The sequence below is a fragment of the Garra rufa genome, chromosome 19 (genome assembly GCF_049309525.1).
Source record: "Garra rufa chromosome 19, GarRuf1.0, whole genome shotgun sequence".
NCBI lineage: Eukaryota > Metazoa > Chordata > Actinopteri > Cypriniformes > Cyprinidae > Garra > Garra rufa.
The window spans coordinates 6,583,665-6,603,031 of record NC_133379.1 but is presented as its reverse complement, the minus strand read 5'-3'; the positions used below and the strand labels follow the sequence as shown (position 1 = coordinate 6,603,031).

The window sequence follows — 19,367 nt, the reverse complement described above, 5'->3', positions numbered from 1 at the left end:
GTAAACACAACTGTGGTACTCACAAAAAGGCCAGGAACTTTAATTGGAACTGCCACATTTAAGACAAATGCCAAGAATGATAGTCTGACACCTTTTGATGCAAGTAAACGAGAACCACAAAGAAATGGAAATATTTTCAATATTAAAACGACATGCATAATTTCTAATTGCCACTGAATAGTTTATCCATAAAAAGTTCTCTAAGCCAATGAAATCGGGGGATGGGTCTCTGCAGGGGGGATAGGATCTTACACCACACGTCTTCCCATCCATTAAGGAGTCCTGAAAAAGGCTGAAGACCTTTGTCCTGGAAATGTTATCAGTTTACCTATGATGCCTCAGAGTTTTTCTTTAACTTTCAAACTCTAATTGGCAACAGAACTGTAGAAAATTCATTGCATAGAGCCACCAAGATGAAAATATAATGCGTGCTTATGTTTCTGTTTTAGCTGCAGCTAGACTTGATATTCACAATGAATGGCAAATATTGAATGGTCTCAAATATTCAAGAAAAAACATCAAAAGTTTACATACACCTTGTAGAATCTGCAAAATGCAATTTATTTGACCAAAATATCATGGATCATACAAAATGCATGTTATGTTTTTAATTTAGCACTGACCTGAATAAGATATTTCACATAAAAGATGTTAACATATAGTCCACAAGAGAAAGTAATAGTTGAATTTATAAAAAATAAAAAAATGACCCTGTTCAAAAGTATACATACACTTGATTTCTAATACTGTGTTGTTAACTGAATGATCCACAGCTGTGTTTTTTTGTTTGTTTGTTTAGTGATAGTTATTCATGAGTCCCTTGTTTGTCCTGAACAGTTAAACTGTCCACTGTTCTTCAGAAAAATATATGCAAATATGCTCATACGCAACTATTACAGAAGGTTCAAACGCTCACCGATGCTTCAGAGGAAAACATTATGTATTAAGGGTGGGGGTGAAAACTTTTTGAAGATCATGGTAAATAGAACTAAAGGAAAAAAAATATTATATTTAGGCAAAATAAAGAAAAAGTACACATCTTCATTCTGTTCAAAAGTTTACACCCCTGGTTCTTAAAGCATCAGTGAGCGTTTGAACCTTCTGTATTAGGAATCAAGTGTATGTAAACTTTTGAACAGGGTCACTTTTATTTTCACTATTCTTTTCTCTTGTAGATTGCATGTGAATACCTTTTATGTGAAATATCTCATTCAGGTCAGTACTAAATAAAAAATAACATGCATTTTAGATGACCCCTCTTATTTTGGTAAAATAATTAACATTTTACTTCAACTGTAAATATCATCTTTTAATTTATAAGTATAATGCTAAATACAGTTTCAAGGCAGGTAAGTTACTAAGTTCCTAATACACCCACAGCTGCCAGAAAGTGACTTTTGGACTCTGTCTGCAAGTTATGCACACAAGGCTGGCTCCGGCAATATGGAAGTATGCAAGCACTTCAATGATTGAGAGTAGTATTCGCCTACTGGCAAATCCTTTGGAGAGATGATGATGTATATCGTTGAGGAAGCATTACCAGAGTATGTGTGCGTATATATATGTGTGTGTAGAGGCTCCCCTGGGAGCTTGTGCTGTGGGTAGTTCCAGGAATAAAAGAGGGTGGGGTGGGTGTGACCCCAGTCCCTCTATGCCCCAGCAGGAAGTTATGGAGAGGGGGGGGGTTCTCATTACTGAGAGAGGGAACATCAAGGATTAGAGAGAGGAAAGCACAAAGTAGAGAGGATAGCAGAGAGTCGAAAACGAAAGACTGGGGAAGATGTGAAGAAGAGAGGGAACGATTGGGGGTGGAGGGGGAGAGGAAGAGAGAACCATTACAATCTGGGTCATGGCGTTCTCTCTCACTCAGTCGCTCCCAAGCCCCCGTGGCAACCAGTCCCCGCCCCAGTGCGGCGTGGGTAGAGTGGCCGTCTGGGACTGCATAGCTCACCACGCACACCCTTCTGTCCATCCCTTCTTTTTTAAAGAGTTATACTTTGGTAGAAATTCTATTAGAAACGAACAATCCTCAACGTGTTTGGCATTTTAAGAGATACCAAATCTTGGTTGGGAAAAGAGGTACCTACAATCCACATGATATAAACCAACTAGTGCGATGCCAAAGAAGAAAGGAAGCCACGGCAGATTTATTGACCATTGCATTTGTTGCAGAAACAGAAGCACTACAAACCCAGCCCTAATGCCATGACACATAATATCTCTTGGGCACTTCATCAGGGGCTTCCCAGACTTGAATCCCAGTTTTTTCAAACCTGAGACAACTAAGGTCAGCAAAACCTTGTTGAACCTTTGAGAATGTTACTCGGGGACTCACTAGGACCAGAAGGGGCTAAACTCATAATGCGTGAGGCCCTGAGAAGGAAGTAGGACTTCAGCTCTGAAGGGCCGAAAGGGTGTTCAAAGCCGCTTGTTGCACAATCATGTAACCCGAGATTGGACGCTGGCTCGTGCTTCATACCACGGCTAGGCCCAACTGGACCCCCCTAGGAGGAGTGTTTGAGAGGGTGCGGGAGAAGTTCTTGCAGAGGGGGCAGGGGAGGTGTGGGCTGTTCTCTGAGCAGTGTGGGACAGTTTTCCTAGCAGCGGGGAGGAAAGGCAGGGCCTCTCCACCTCCCCTGCTGTTGTGTAGCTAGTTTCTCTGACCGCTGTAAGTACACAAGTAAAACCTTTGCCCAAATTCCAAAGTGCAGGAGCTGCCCCAATCTAGGACCTTGTCCTTTCATTGGATCATTGAAGCAAATGGAGGTGGGAGGGAACCATTCCAAGTTTGAGAGGAGATGTGTTGACTCTGTGTCCAAAATTGTTCTGACAGACAATCCAAGACTCCTTTTTCCATCAAGAAAAATGGGTATCTCTTAAGATTGTATTCCAGTGTTATTGTAGATACTCACCCAATCAGACCTTGCACATTGAGGGGTCAATAAATTAACTTAAAATTTCAATCTTGATGTTACCTAACTACACTAACTCATGTTTTAATTGTTTTGCAGTTTGTAACATAGCTATCCTTCAATGTACACAGTCTGCAAAGTTGGTAATCAAAAAAGTGCACGATAAATAAAGATTTTGCTTCTCGAAAGAGTCAACTCTGAACCGCTTTAATGAGTTGTCATATTTTCGAATCTTCTGCCTATTACCGATATACATCACTAGGTAACATATTAGCCTAATATTAATTAGTGCGTCAAGAAGACGCTGTGTTCTGAGCTGTGAAAGCAAGTTTGTTTTGTTTTCATTGCCAAAAGATGATGATGATGATGATGATGTAAAGAATCAGTGGTTACAAATTATTTTTCCACAGCAATACAATTCAAACCTTTTGTTGTGTGCTCGTTATTTTACCGTGTACTGTTTACTCTTCAATTTTGGTGAGTCCAACACGGGATTCGCTAAACGCTTGTCCATTAAAAATAAGTCTGTAACTTCTTTATTTGGACCAACAAGCGTCTCCCAACCACAACCTGTAAGTATGATTAATACTTAATAATCTCACAACAGACTTGACCAGCTGACCAATCAGAACAGAGTAGGCTTATGGAAGGGAGGGGTTTACTGGCCTTAAGCTTAGAACTGCGTTGACCAAATTGTTTTGAAATCATTAAGAACTGACTCGAATATTAAATGTATATTCTGAGAAAATTACAATGTTTTCTGACCTTAAATGCATTTAAGCCAATTGTAGGGGACTTATATTAGGACACTTTAAAATACCATATAGCCTACTCTTTAAGTATCATCTGAAGGCCCACAAAATAAATAAATAGCAGGGTACTGGGTTGTATTAGCCTAGGGAGCACTCTGCACATAAACATTCACACACACATTGGTCTACAGAGTAGCACAATGGCCCATAACGCCAAATAAGGAAAAACAGATAGATCAGCTTCCTTCTCATCTCAGAGTAAAAACAAAAAATATGACAACAGAAACTGACTTGGGATCAGATTTTGTGACATGGTGCATAGCAAAGCTTGAGAATACAAAGGAACAATAGTGATGTGAGATCTTGTCTCCAAGGATCCGACTCGTGCTTACCTCAGTGTGAAGAATCCTGGCTAACATTTTACCTAATCTGAATTAGTAGGCGAAAATCTCGTTTGCTTCTTCATACTTTTTTGTTTTTGCATAATTTACATGTTGATGCACATTTGCACTAGTTTGCAGGTTTTATGTCAATCATTAGTTTGCACACTTTCACTGACAGTGCTTTTTTGCATTTAGCTTTTCTAAAGGATGTCAGGTAAGCTGCTTGGCTAACTGATCTGACACACTTTCGCATTCAGCGAGCAAAGTTAGTGGTATATGATTTTCTGGTTTAAACGAAGAATGTTCTCATCGACATCAACATAAATTCTGAATGTAATTCTCATGAATTTCTTTCCCAGATTGTGTGCATTCCTATTGAAATGACTGTATTTCCCTGGAGAACATCTGCCAAACAACAGAGAATGTGACCACACCCTAAGACCCAAGACAGGACCATACTGTTTGACCAATATATGAAGTTATCAACTATTTATGGTAAAACTATTCTGCAGAATTCAGCACATTCTTTTTTAGATTTGCGGAATGAAGGTATCTATGCATTAAAATAATGATGGCTCATGTAGCACTCAGAAGAGTATACCAATTTCTGTCCAATAAAATTAGCAATAGAAAGTAGCAAAACACATAGCCCTGTTGAAAAACCAGCATAGATTTTGATGCTGGGATGCTGGTTTTAGCTGGTTTATGCTGGTCCTTAGCTGGTCAAGGACCAGTATAAACCAGCAAAGGACCAGCTTAAACCAGCATAGGCTACCAGCATCAAAACCTACCTAACCAGCATATGCTGTTTTTTTCAACAGGGACATAAGCATAGGATACATAAGCTAAAAGCTATTTTATATATAAAATAGAAAGAACTCTACAATTTGTTCCATCCTGAAAGGTAAACTGTGCTTTTGAAGCTGTTCAAAATGTTTCTGTGAATAGTTTTCTGTGCTCGCTTTTGGTCTTGTAGCTTTAGACATTTCTCCACTGTCATCTTTATGTAAAGTAACAGTATCTAAGCACCCATCTTTGTTTTTTTAGGAAGCAAGCTCTTCCTACATGTAAAAACTCGGAGCAGTTGTCATTTTTGACAAGTCTATTTGATCTAATTCTTATAAGCTGTAAAATAAGTTGTGGTTTGAGGGTGAAGTGAACCAACCTCTAAGGGAGTAACTGACTGACAAGTAAACTTACTTTGTCATTGCTTTTCTCAGAGCTGCTCCAGTGCGAACTCCATGCACTGCCAAATAAGGTGTTCGAGGACCAACTACGAAAACAAATGAGATGTTCCTTTAGTGTTCATGGAAGAAGACAGCCTCTCCAAGACTTGGGGGGGGATACTACTCTTTGTCAAGAAAATAAGGTCTCTGGTTGCGTATGCATGTGCGGATCCGTGTGTACGTGTACATGTTTGCCGCTGCTGTTTAAATATGTCAGAACAGTGTAATTTTAATGCAGTTTGTTGGGGCCTGGGGCACGTCTTGTTCTGTGTACCAGCCAGTGCTGTCACCGCATCCCTCCATGTAATCAACTCATCGGTCCAAAAGCAAAAGAGGAGAAAGAAAAAGAGTGTGTGAGAGAGAGAGAGAAAGAAAGGAAAAGAGAAAAGAGGCAGAAGGGGAGGATACACATGTAAGGTCACAGCTGCATGGGGTGTGTGAGGGGGATGAGCATGTAGAGGGTTTGGTGACACACACAGAGCACAGGCTGTGGTGCAAGGACTCTGTCCTACCCTCTGGTTCTTTCCGTTAGCCTCTTAAAGGTACAAGCCCTCCCTTTGGCCAAAGACCACCCTGTGTGTCAGGCTTCTCTCTTTAAAGCACTATGCCCTTAGGAAGTTCTGCTGTGCTACCAGTAATAGTTTCAGATGGTACTACCGTAGCACTTTGATATTAGTCTAGATTTTGTCAAAAAGAATCATAAATCACTGCACACTAAACGTGGTGTCACATCAGTGAAATTTTGGGAAATATAGAGTTTTGCAGGCAAAAAAGGCCTGTTGTCTATTTCAATAGGGTAGTGATGTATGATGCACAGCTCACATAAAAGTCACTTTTAAACCAAGCTGTTTTCAATGTGGCACAATGACAGATTTGAACCAGTCGCAAAATCTGTGTGGGAAAACATGTTGCAGTCAAATGAAATTTCTGATCGCATGGATTGATACTAGGGGTGTAACAGTTCACAAAATTCATGGTTCGGTTCGACACGACACGACACAGTGGTCTCACGGTTCGGTACAGTTTCGATACAGCAAAAAGAAAGAAAGGCCAAAGAAATTTCTTTGAAATTTTGTGCCAAACAACAGTCGCATCTCAGATCAGCGGCAGGAGTCTGATTTCATTTATCACGTAAGAGATTTCGTTTCGAAACCAAATACAAAAGCACCTGCTTTAAAAATACTTTAGACTTTAGATAGGGTGACCATATTTTAGTTTTCCAAAAAGAGGACGTAGGACATTTCCAAAACTGTGTTCCAGAAATATGTCATTTCCATTCCATTCACCGTTATGCAGATTAATCATAAACACGGCTAAAAAGCTTCCTAGCACAGTGGTCATCCTTCACAAAACTAATATCTACACTGTAAAAAGTTTTCACCAGTTTCAACTTAAAAACTTAAGTTTAGCAGCTGCCTTAAGATTTTAAGTTAAATCAACTTAAGTCATTTAAACTCAACGAATTATATCAACTCATTTTTATTGTAATAAGTTAAAATGACTTGTAGTTTTAAACTGATTTAACTTAAAAAAAAATAAGGCAGCTGCTGAAGTTGAATCTGGTGAAAACCTTTTACAGTGTACAAGCATTTCAGTCAAACACAATTTACGCAATATTTCAAACTTTTAACCCAAGAAAGAAAAATCAGTCCGCCCCAACAGTTTTAAATTAGCCCAATTCCGTGGAAAAAAATGTGGATTTGGCAACCGTACATCCAACACGAGCTGCACCCAGAGCGATTTAAATACTCTGCATATTGATAGCGACTCTGTGATGTGCGAAAATTCTATTCAATATTAGAATGTTTGCGGGAGCGGAATTAAGAAAACAGTCCCGCGCAAGGCTTTGATACAAAAATGCACACAATGAATGGCGACTGTAGAAAGCAAAACCCGAATCCCGGACATTTTGGCCAATTTAGGGAATCCTAGCAGGAGGCATTTTCTTAAGTCCAAAAAGAGGACATGTCCGGGGGAAAATAGGACGTATGGTCACCCTACTTGAGTAAAGTTAATTTAACTCAATGTAGATGAGTTTATAGTACATCATCTGTACATTTTTGTTCTGGAGGTGTACTAATCCTTTAAAAGCAAATAAAAGTGAGGAAAAGAGAGAAAACTCTAAGGAACTACCTCACCGTCACAACCCTACTAGAGTAGTGTGTTTTTTTCGGTGGGAGAGGCAGACGTCACGTTGCCTGTTACATCGTTTGGGCTGACTTGTTGAGCATAGGGCCACTGAGAACATTATATTTCACCCACTTTAAGCACTTTTATTTTCCAAATGTAATAGGATTAGTTCAACGAATCGTTTGGTTTGTAATGCGTACCGAACTGAAAGCCTTGGTTCAAGAACAGTTCAATACGAATATGTGTATCAGTACACCTCTAATTGATACTAAAATGACTAGATTTCGCCTGCGAAAATTCACCAAACTACGGTAAATGTCACTGCTGTAAAATAAAATGATGTACACTTAAATCCATTCAGCAGAATTTTGTAGTGCAGACAATGCAAAATCCAGTTCCTTTTACAAAAATACAAAGTCTTTAGATTCAGCACTGCATCAAACCAAAGCAGAGACTTAGAGACTGGCCTTGAGCGAAGCCTCTTCTCTTGGCTGCCTACAACTCCACCCTTCCTCTTCAGCGAGACGTGTGAGACAGCGTCGTGTCACCCTCACACACACAAGTCTTGGTGGAACAAAAGGGCTGTGTGCAACAAGAAGGGCCCTGCCTCAGAAGAGTCTGCTGGGGGATGAAATGAGAAAAAGCAAGCAGCGAAAAGAGAAACGTAGGAGTTTTCGAGGTGAGAGTTGAGACCAATATAAGAATCACCTGAATAAGTCAAGGCCAACTCAACGGCTTTAGCAGGAGACACGGCCTACAAATGGTTTGAAAAGGGTCTGAAAGAAGGACAACCCACTCTAATTCAACACTTAAACAATTCATTTCAAGGAATTGTTCTCAGGAAAATTTAAGTTCTGCTATAAGTTAATACTTAGCAATCTTACATGACACATGAAGTGTTTAAGTCATTTTGATGAATTCTAGTTTGTTCATCACACAAATCAAAGCCTGAACATCTCCAGAGTAGCTCTCAAGTCAAACATGGCACAGATGGATGTCAATGAGGTTTCGCTAGAGTTGACTAGAGTTGCTCCGATCAACCAGGTTCCAATCACTATCTGCTGATAATCGTTCCTTTTCTTATAAGGCTATTTGTCTAAATATAATGTGTGACCCAAGACCACAAAACCAGTCATAGGATACAATTTTTTGAAATTGGGTAGGACAATATTTGGCAGAGATTCAACAATTTAAAATGAAAATCTGGAATCTGAGGGTGCAAAATAAAAAATCTAAATATTGAGAAAATTGCCTTTAAAGTTGTCCAAATGAAGTTCTTTGCAATGCATATTACTTATAAAAAAATAAGTTTTGATATATTTACAGTAGGAAATTAACAACAAAAAAATCTTAACGGAGCATGATCTTTACTTTACATCCTAATGATTTTTGGCATAAAAGAAAAATCAATCATTTTGACCCATGCAATGTATTTTTGGCTATTGCTACAAATATACTAATGCTATTCAAGGCTTGTTTATACATAATACCTTATTTGGTCAAAATTCAGTAAAACTCTAATATTATAAAATGTTATCATAATTTAAAATAACCATTTTTATTTCAATATATTATTTTAAAATGTGTTATATATATATATATATATATATATATATATATATATATATATATATATATATATATGGGGGAAAATGACCAGAGCATGCCTATAAATAATATTAGCCTACATGATAAAAAAAAAACCTGCAAAAAAATAAATAAAAACAATCCTGATTAAAGCACCCTTGGTACCAATGGGTCAAAGACGAAATTGATTTAAACATAAAAACAATATGAGTAATAGTATTTTACATTGTTGTTATTTTTCCAAAAAATAAATGTAATCGCATTTTTGTTTTTCTGAGCAAAAAATAAATATCATACATTTTTCCCTAATTTACAGAAGACACCCACTAAAATGTCATTCAGTGTAAATCTTATCAGGCATATTTACAACAAAAATTAATGTATTATATTTAAAGACAACTTACTTACTTTCAGCCCAAATGCTAATTAGTTGTAATTCTATGTTTTTAAAATTTGCCACTATCCTAGGTTTTGCCCATTTGTCAGTAAGATTTTTTTACTCATCTAAACAATAAAATTTAATATGACCCCTTATTCTTTTATATCTTTTAATATGTACAAGTCAGAATACGCATGTTGTTTGAATTGGAATGAAATGGAATATTGTAACATTGAATGACAATGTCAAATTATTTCAACCAAATTTTGACATTTTATTCTCCAAATACTTATTTGAAACCTAAAAGTAGACACTTTACTTACATTTAATGTGATATTACTGCACCTGCTGCGTCCATATTACGGCAGCAAACTTCCTTGACTATTACACCGGAATGGGAATGTAGTTTCTAATCTTATCGGCCTAGAAAATCACAGCTTTACATTTTCCGCCGGTCTTAGTACATGATATAACTGCAGAAGAGTCAAGTTTTAAATAAGACAAATACCGAAACTCATTGGTTATTTTTGAATGTGATGCTATTGGTCTAATAGGATTCAATGATCTATGCTAAGCTATGCTAAAAGTGATATCGCCAGAACCGGAGAACGGCTGAATGGATTTCCAAACGGTAAAACTCAACTTATTAACTCGGGGGGAGTTGGAGAATGAGCCTATTTCCAAAAAAAGTGGAGTGTTCCTTTAAGATTTCCTTTTGGCTCGTTTCTGAAGCTTGACAGGGATGGTCACAATAAAATGAAAGCTCTTCAGAATTCTTCTTTTGTGTTCCCCTTAAAAACAACCTGAGGAAGAGTAAACAATGACATAATCGCCATTTTTGGATGTACTGTTTCTTTAAGAACACCTACAGTGATGCTTGGGAGTGTACATTGGCTGCAAATAAATTGAAACAAACGCACACATAGGACTTTCTCTTTATGGTTGGCACAGTCACCATAGCAGTGAACTTGGCCTTATCTCACCACACCCTTCTGACGCAAACTCTGCTGCTACTTCCCATAGCCCTCCCCACCCTAAAACACACACTCACACACTCACACACACACAATAGTCCTAACATGCTCATTCCTTTACCTCCAGCTCCTTTCCTCAAAAAAGAAAAGGTCTGTCCAGCAGAAATTATGTTTCTTCACATGATGCTTAACTGAAACGCAGCTTTGCTAATGTGATGCAAACCTCAGTGTCTCAAGCTATTCAATGTCCGTGAAGCAGATGAGCACCCAAGACAGGAAGGAAGAAGTTTCTCTCTTTTTGAAAGCCAGCTCATCTCTGCTGCAGAGCTGCGCCGAGAGAAAAACAGCAAGAGAGAGCTGGTGATGTCAACTTTAAAGGCACAGGGGCAAGCTGCAATTCCCAAAGAAGATACCTGAGTGCATAGTCTGTACTTCCCTAGAAGAATGTGCAGGTTTTATGCCTCGCTCCTTATAATTAAGCTACTGTAAAAGACTAATGCAAATGTCCAGCATTTGCATACGTTTAGAGGGGGCTACAGGAACAAAGGTTCGACACTAGTTTTCCAAATCACTTAATTTTCACATTCTGAGCAATGGCTTGCATGCTGTTTCCAACATCAATAGTCACACACACACACACACACACACACACACACATTGAGACACACCCTCCCCACCCTGAGCACCCCACCCCCGCTCCCTCTTTTTCATCGCAGACAGTTTGGCAGAACTGCAGGGGTTGCTATGGGGACGGGATTCTTTCCCTGGTTAATGATTGTGCCGCAATGGTAGGGGGTCATTCTGTCACATCGCCTCTAATCTGGGGAGACATGGACAATATCCTTGCAGTCCCGTACCACACACACAAACAGCCCCCAGAGCCCCCGCTCATCCAAAACCTCACCTCTAACTTGGCTTACTTCCTTTAGGTCTGGGAGCTAATCCACATAACGTTGCATGTCCCCTTTAACCTCTCACTTACAAGTCTAATTTTCCCTCCAGCCAGTACGCTGGTGCCTCACTTCCTCTCCTCTCTCGGACAACCGAATCCTCCTCAGGCAGCTCTCAAAGTAAAAAAAGACCTTGATTGTATCTGAGGTATAGTACATTCATTTCTTCCGCCACAAGGAACATACATAACCTCTAAAGAAAAAGAAGCACCCTAAAAAGTCTTTGTCCTTGAACTCCTTTTTATTTCAAAGTGACATGAAATGACAATTTGGCTTATTTAATTCTAGGGATGCATCAATGCCAATTTATCCAAAATGAGGACGATACCGATACTTCCATTTTTCATACTTGCAGATTACAAAATTACAGATACCTGTATTTTTTATTGCATTTTTTACATTGGGTGGAGAAACCAAAAAAAATGAGTATATTACATGGTCAAAAAAAAAAAAAGTTGCTGTTATCATTGTTTCTGACCCCTGTAATCTTTTATTTCAATAAATAAGAAGGGAAGCTCAGAAATGAAATTTCTTGGCCGAAGCCAAACAAAATTACACAGTGGGTCAAAGGCTGAAAGCCGATTATCGAACATGGTTTTTCCCCCCCATGCATTTTGCCAATTTTTTTCACTTTTGCATTAATTAAATAACCAATATTTGCTTTTTACAGTTTTGTCTTGCTTTTCAAAGAAAACAATCAATTACAAAACAACAATTTTTTGTTACTTAACACTGAACATTTTTAACGTTCTAGTAGATGAACAAAGCACAATTTAACTTAACATTAATAAGTTATTCAAATAATATTATTTGGCCCTTCTTGGGGGTGGTATCAAAATTGGAATCGCTTATTTATAGGGATGCCCCAAATGTTCAGCAACCGTAATTATGCTTACGATTAAATTTCATATTTTAAATCACCAATGAAATCTGACAAGAGCCGTCTCATAAATATGGTTCCTTGTGCTGCAATAGCGCTAAAAGAACGTCTCAGAATGCTGACTGTTTTTATAGCAAGTGGGACTTCTAATGACTTTACTAATCAACGATTAGCTCTTTCATTAAGAAGGCGGGGCTTCGCGGCTATAATGAGCATTGCATTTTCCCCATTCAAAACTATACGAGTGACACGTCTTGGGTATTCTATAGGCTTTGATAACAGTGATATTAAGTTTCCTTGGTTACCGTCGTAAACAAAGCAGCGCAGTGCTTATGAATGCTACATTAAATGCATTATACAGAGGCAATGAAAAGAAAACGCCATGTAAACATTTCTAAAACAGTCAGTTTCCCTCAGAGATACATTCATATAAACCCCCATTTTAACACTTAGGATAATATTTCCAACATTTGACGCATTGTGAATAGTGATCTTGTTCTGCCTGATAGCTACAATATTTTTTTTCTCTTTGCGTTCATCTTCAGCGTCTCGGATTTTTAAAAAGTTTGTAAAAGTTCTGCACGCTTGACATTTCGAAAAATGATTGCATGCAGTTTGTGTGCAAGTCTGGAACAGAGATTGGTTGAAATATGTCCGGTTGATCAGTGCATAGGGTTGTGACGATGAGGAAATTTCCCCACCGGTTAATTGACATGTGACAACACCGGTAATACCGGTATCACCGTGGGGGTGGGGGTTTCCTAGGAACGAAGACGAGAGCATGCACTATAATTAAAAACTGAACATAGCTACAATGCGTCATATTTCATTTATCACGTGAGGAGAACGAGAGGAGTCGAATTTACAGAAAGAGAATGGCGGACGATCAAAACGCTATGCAAAAGCGCCCGTTTGGCAATATTTTGGGTTCAAAGTTTTTTTTTTGTAGTTTCGTTGTCGTCCATTCAAACAATTGACGCCGAATTGCCAATACCGGCAAAACTGAAAGTGAAAGCATAATACGCACGCATTTGTAAGCTATTTAAAAGCGAGGAAAAGAGCTCTTTATTGCCAAACAGGCGCTTTTGCATTGCGTTTTGACACTAAATCATCCGCCATTCTCTTTCTGTAAATTCGACTCCTCTCGTTCTCCTCATGTAATAAAAAAAATGAAATATGACGCATTGTAGCTATGTTCAGTTTTTAATTATAGTGCATGCCCTCGTCTTAAATTATTTATAATTATATTTTCCATTTAATTCAAATAAATATTTAATAAAAAAACGAATAGGCACAAAAAAATGTGGGGACGGTGTCACGGTGGAAAAGTGATGTCACCGGTGTTGCGTCTTAAAACCGGTAACACCGTCTATCGTGGCAAGCCTATCGGTGCATCAACTCAACTGTACAAATTGAATATAGATTAATCATTGTTAAATTAACAAGGCTTTCACGTTGGCCCCAGACTATCGATTGTCAAGCCCTGACATAACTCTTACTTTTTTTTTTTTTTAATTGCTTATAACCTGGTTTAACCTGACTGTTATGAAGCTACCAGACTACTTTGTGTGCAAAGAAAACAAAAATACCGCCTTTATTCAATTTCTTGTCTTCCGTGTCAGTCCCTTATATATTATTTACTGAATGCTTTTTCTCCAGAATAACTTCATAACATAGTCGAGTGTTTAAAATAACCTTTTAAAAATCAAACATGGTTTCATATCACAGAATGTGGCAGAAATTATACTATTTTATAGTATTATAAAGGCTATATAGATTTAGCATTGCATTATATACTTTAACCTTATAAAAATACCCAAGATTGCTTGAAGAACACAGATAAACCATATATTGTAGCAATCGTATGTTTATTGTCTTCAAGTTTCCTCAGTTAAAATTTCTCTATCTGCATTTTATTCAGCTACAGTGATAACTGGATACCTTTGTCCATATTAGGGATTTCCTGGAGTGTCTTCAGTAGTAGTTTATGCGCAAGGGCGCCCTTCAGCTTCCAGTATGAATTAAACAGTCACTACATTACATGTGTACTCAGCAATGCTCGCAACACCATATTTTGGGTAAAAAAGGCAAGATAATATGTTTCTCTAAAGAAACAGGATTCCCATGAATTGTCGTCATTACTATCGTTATCGCAATTAATACCAGAAATTATTGTGATAAATTTAAGTCCATATCACCCATCCCTAGATCAAACCCTCTTATTTCTCATACTTCATGATTCACCACTTTTTTTCTCACTAAATATCCTGGAAATATGTCACGTAACAGATGTAAAATGGGTTGTGAACTTTGCTTAAACGCAATGTTAAAACTGGAGGACCAAAAACATTACCTCAAATTTGTCTAATTTGCTCACTAACTTAATACTGAGGCCTTTCAGAACCATGTGCTCAGTCAGTGAACTAAAAATGGTGGATATTAGTATAAAATATAGACGTATCAAAAACTGAGATGACAAGAAACAGAACGGAAGTGAAGGGGCAGATGGTAATATTGAAGGCAATGGTCCTAAAATTGTCATTTCTCAGAGCTCAAGCTAGGCCTGGGTTATTGCATTTAGTGAACTGTCATTTCTACAGATGGCGTAGAGGGCTGATTCATTTGCAGTTTCCTCGAGAATATACCATTTCCTTTTCTCAAGAATATAAAAAAAGCTTGAAAACCTCATAAAACCCCTTCAGCATGGTAAAGAATTTAGCCTCTTCTTATAATACTGTTCAGAAAGGCTAACACATGCAGAAAAATGTGAATGCATCTGTTAAAGCTTGTCAATTAAGCCCAAAGTGTGTTGTGGACAAGATGCAGATTTCATCATCAGCACAAGAACACCTACATTTTTTTTTGGAACTAATTAGTCCACAAGTTGCCAACAAGTGGCCGGGCCTGTTTTTCAGCACTCAGAAAAGAAATGGAGATGACAAAACAACAACAACAAACTACTGGAAATGCAACAACCACAGATGCCCACATTGATGGGAGCTTGTGTGAGGGGGTTAAGAGACACATGCAACTCTTAAAAAGACAAATTTATCGCTTATAACTTCTGGAGAGAAATAGAGCAGACACTGGACAAGGATGAAATTGTGTGCATGCTATCAAATGCAGTATAGTTGGAAGAATGGATGTATATGCTCAACATTTGTTTAAAAAGTGACACAACTGTGGATCCCATGCAGGCAGAAGTAGAAACAAAGTCTGATTCCCAAGTCTGTCCAATGAACAACAGGAAAAACTTCAGATCTACAGGTGTAATGTTGACCCCAGGCCATAGGGTGTAAGAATATAAAGGGATTTAACACCTGACTTAATTGTGAGAGTCTTTTATGATCCACTAATACAAGGTCATAAAAGACAAGCTGGACTGTACCACCTTTATGTGTATTCACACACTGTATTCAGAAGGCCTAAAGGTGTCAGTGGCACAGTAGTAGCCTCTCTAACTTCCTATGGTTAACATTCTTGAGAAAAGAGTAAAGAAAATGAGCTTTTAAGCGAGGGCAATGGTCAACAAAGCATGTGATGTTGAGGCGTCACACCATATTGTTGACTTACCTCAAATATCTAATGAGGAAGTGTCCTACTTCATTTGATACAGAATCAAGTTTATACAAAACAGAACACTGACTAATTTATGTTGCACGTTTAGAGCTAAGCTTCAGGACAGGTTAAGGGTGTGACACTTAAAATGCAGTCAATAACACAAGAGGCAATTTAAGACAGGGAGTGAGTGGAACTGCTAGGCGTGCACCGCTGCCACCCTGCAAAAACACAACCTCAGTCACACCCAGGGCCGACTGCACCCTTCTCCTAAAAATAACTGTGCTCTAGGACAGTGGCAGTCCCTAACTGTCTCAACTCCTAAAAACAGATGCACTTCACATCACCCCCAGCTCGTTGGCTTCATTACTTTGCCAATGGATGCCTCAACCTATAACACCCTCCTGAAGCAATGTCCCCCTGACAAACCCCAAAGGATGAGACCTGCAGAGGGTAGCCGAGTGTTTAACCACTTTGACCAAAGTTTGTCCATAGATGTTAATGATTACCAGCTGTTTGGCACACCCAGAGCACTCTCTGTTCCTCCAATGATAATGCCTCAGTCCACTCACCTCCCTGACTCCGTCAATAACAACTCATGGAGGAGACTCTGCTCCCAAGAATGAGTTTAGCTGAAGAATATGCCATATTATGTATAAAGTATAAAGGTGGTGTACAATTACATTAATTAGGTCTAACAGGTAGCTTCACAGCGGTAGAGATGCAATAGACCTCAGTTAGCTGAATTTACACCGAATTTAATGCGGGTGAAATGAGGCTGTGCGGAATAGAAACACGTTTCAGCAGCTAAACAAACAGTATAGTGTTTAAAAACAGTACAATCCATTGAATGCACTGTACGTCTATGCCTTACAGCCTTGTTTTCATTCCTGTGAAAAATTAAATATGATGTATCCTGACTAAGTTTAATATCTTAAAAAATGTGTCTGAAAAAAAACCTGAAAAATATTTGGCCATTTTAATCGTATGTAATAAGCTGGATGTTGGATCGATATATTAGGCAGGCCAATCATTTGCAAATGATTTGGCTATTATTGAGATGACAGTATCCCATAAGCTGACTATTTTTACATCTTTTGCGAATATTCAATAATTCTGTGTACATCTTAGTTTCTAATTCTCAAATCCATTTGTAAAAGTATTAGGGATGCACCGATACGAATCGGCCGATCATGCTTGCGCGTTTTGTCAGTAAAGCCGGTTCTGTAATCAGCGGTAAATGCCATCAGGTGCGTGATTTCACGTTGAGCCATATATACTACACACAGCCGTTGTTTACCGACGAGCTGCGCAAATCAATGTTCATTATCAGTGTGAATGTGCGCAGCTCGTCGGTAAACAACGGCTGTGTGTAGTATACGGCTGTGTGTGTGTGTGTGTGTGTGTGTGTGTGTGACCCTGGACCACAAAACCAGTCATAAGACTGAATAAATAAGCTTTCCATTGAAGTATGGTTTATAGGATAGGACAATATTTGGCCGAGATCAGCTATTTGACAATCTAAATATTGAGAAAATTGCCTTTAAAGTTGTCCAAATGAAGTCCTAGCAATGCATATTATCAATCAAAAACTAACTTCTTAACTGTTTTTAACCTTGTTAAAACCTTGACCTTTACTTAACATCCTAATGATTTTTGGCATAAAAGAAAAATCGATAATTTTGACTACTATGTATTGTCGGCAATTGCTACAAATATACCCATGCTACTTAAGACTGGTTTTGCGGTCCAGGGTCACATATATATATTCTGAGTAACTGACCATTCATTCTGTAAACCATTTTCTGAAAGACAACCAAAGGACCAATCAAATTGCAAAACATATTTTGTGACACTGACAAGCTGACCAAACATACCTGCACATCTTTAGATATCTTCCTATCAGTGTAACCCATTAAAAGTTCTAGTACATACTTTTGTGCAACAAAAACAACTGAAACCCAATTTAACACATTACAAATGTGACCCCCTCCTTACTTGGCATCATGGGATGTTCATGACAGTTTTCAGTAGCCTACAGTCCTAACTGAGTGCAACCAGCTGCAGTCTCTTATTAGACAATGCTGATACTTAGCCCTTTAACAGCTGAAAGGTGATGACAAAGCCAATACTAAACAGCATTATAGGGCAGCGACAACATAACAGATTTTCTCATCCCATGCAAATGTAAGGCTGCTGCCCCTTTAAGAAAGCAGCTAAGATGGTGTCTCTCCAGCGAACTGCATTCGGCGCGCTTCCTTCCTGCCTTCGCCGCTTTAAAACAGCACTGCAGATAAGCGACGACTCTGACAGATGTGCCACACACTGACTTTGTCACAAGTTGCACAAGTATTTCAAATGCACCAGCGTTATCGTTAGGAGGCTTTCGGATAAGCACGGGCTCAGAGCCGCATGCACAGGAGTGAAGTAATCACCCAGCAGCTCAGATATTATCGGCTCATTACGGTTAACGGCGAGTAAAGCGAAACCGGGTATCTGCTCATAGATGAGGAACTCAGGCGGAGTCCTGCAGAATGGAAACCGGACAGCGACAGCCGTCCAAAGCCGCTGGCTATGTTGCAAATGAGTCGATAGCGAACGATAAACGGACTTACTTTTTTGTTCCGAGTCTCCGTGTGCATCTCGGTATCTAAGCGGCGGTGAAGGGGTGGAGTGGAGGGGGGGTCGATCGGATCGGGCGGGGTGATATTTGAATAACAGTGAGCTCGATGTCAGTTTTTCCACCTCAGTATTAGAGGAGAAAGGTGCGCTCGTTGCCTCGGCGGATCACAGAAATCATATCCCCGGCGTCGAGAAATAAACCCTCTTTCCGTCGCCCCGGTCGTCTTTCACTGTGTGTTTGTTGCCGTGTTTCAGGGTTGGGCTCGAGCTGTGAGTCTCTCCTCCGCCTCTCCCTGCTGCTGACCCCACCCTGCGTCCCCACCCCTTCACTGTGTCAATCACAGCCGCTGTGTGCGTGTGCAGCCCGAACCAGCAGCGGCGCCCAACGCGCCACCATGATAATAGAACCTCAGAATCAACATCATCGCACCCTGTGTCACCTAACCTAATGACGTCAAGTTGCACCGGATGTTCGGAGCTGCTCAACTATTGTGGTCTTTTTGCAGGAGCTAGAGATGATGCCCCATATGTGTTTTCATTGTTTGCCTCGACTTGTGACATGTAACTGAGTGTAGAATGTTACTTAGCTATGGCTTGGAAACCAAAAATGCCTTTAAAGTAACCTAAAGCATACAAAGACTTTATTTAGAGCCTCATTAAAAATATATATTTTTATATTTATTCTTTTTTAGTGGTACTTTTAGTGGTAAAGTGGCTGACATTTGGTCAGATATATTGGCGATACTCACGTGTCAACAACAGCATGGATTGCACAGTTCATGTACTACTGAATACGTTGTTCTGCTAATTTATGCTGTCTAAACTCCTGACAAAATGTGTGGAAGATGCTAAATCATATAGAGAAGGACTTAGTAAGCAGGAAAGGGAGCAATATTTTGATAAACTAAAAATTAATAGGCACAATATGTACAATATGTTAGTTTTTGCTGCTAGAGGGCGCATTTTCAAAACAAACAAAGAACCAAAGGCAAATTTGGTGAGTCCATGAAAGAG

General features: G+C 39.0%; 1 protein-coding gene across 1 annotated transcript in view; it reads right to left on the bottom strand.

Annotated features, from left to right (window-relative positions):
- Positions 1 to 19,197, bottom strand: part of LOC141292527 (Krueppel-like factor 8) — a 59,216-nt gene extending 40,019 nt beyond the window's left edge. Inside the window, exon 1 of the mRNA XM_073824556.1 lies at positions 18,347 to 19,197. Within this exon, the coding sequence (XP_073680657.1) occupies positions 18,347 to 18,373 (27 nt within the window). The 5' untranslated portion in view covers positions 18,374 to 19,197. The remainder of the gene's footprint in view (positions 1 to 18,346) is intronic.
- Between the last annotated feature and the right edge of the window lie 170 nt (positions 19,198 to 19,367).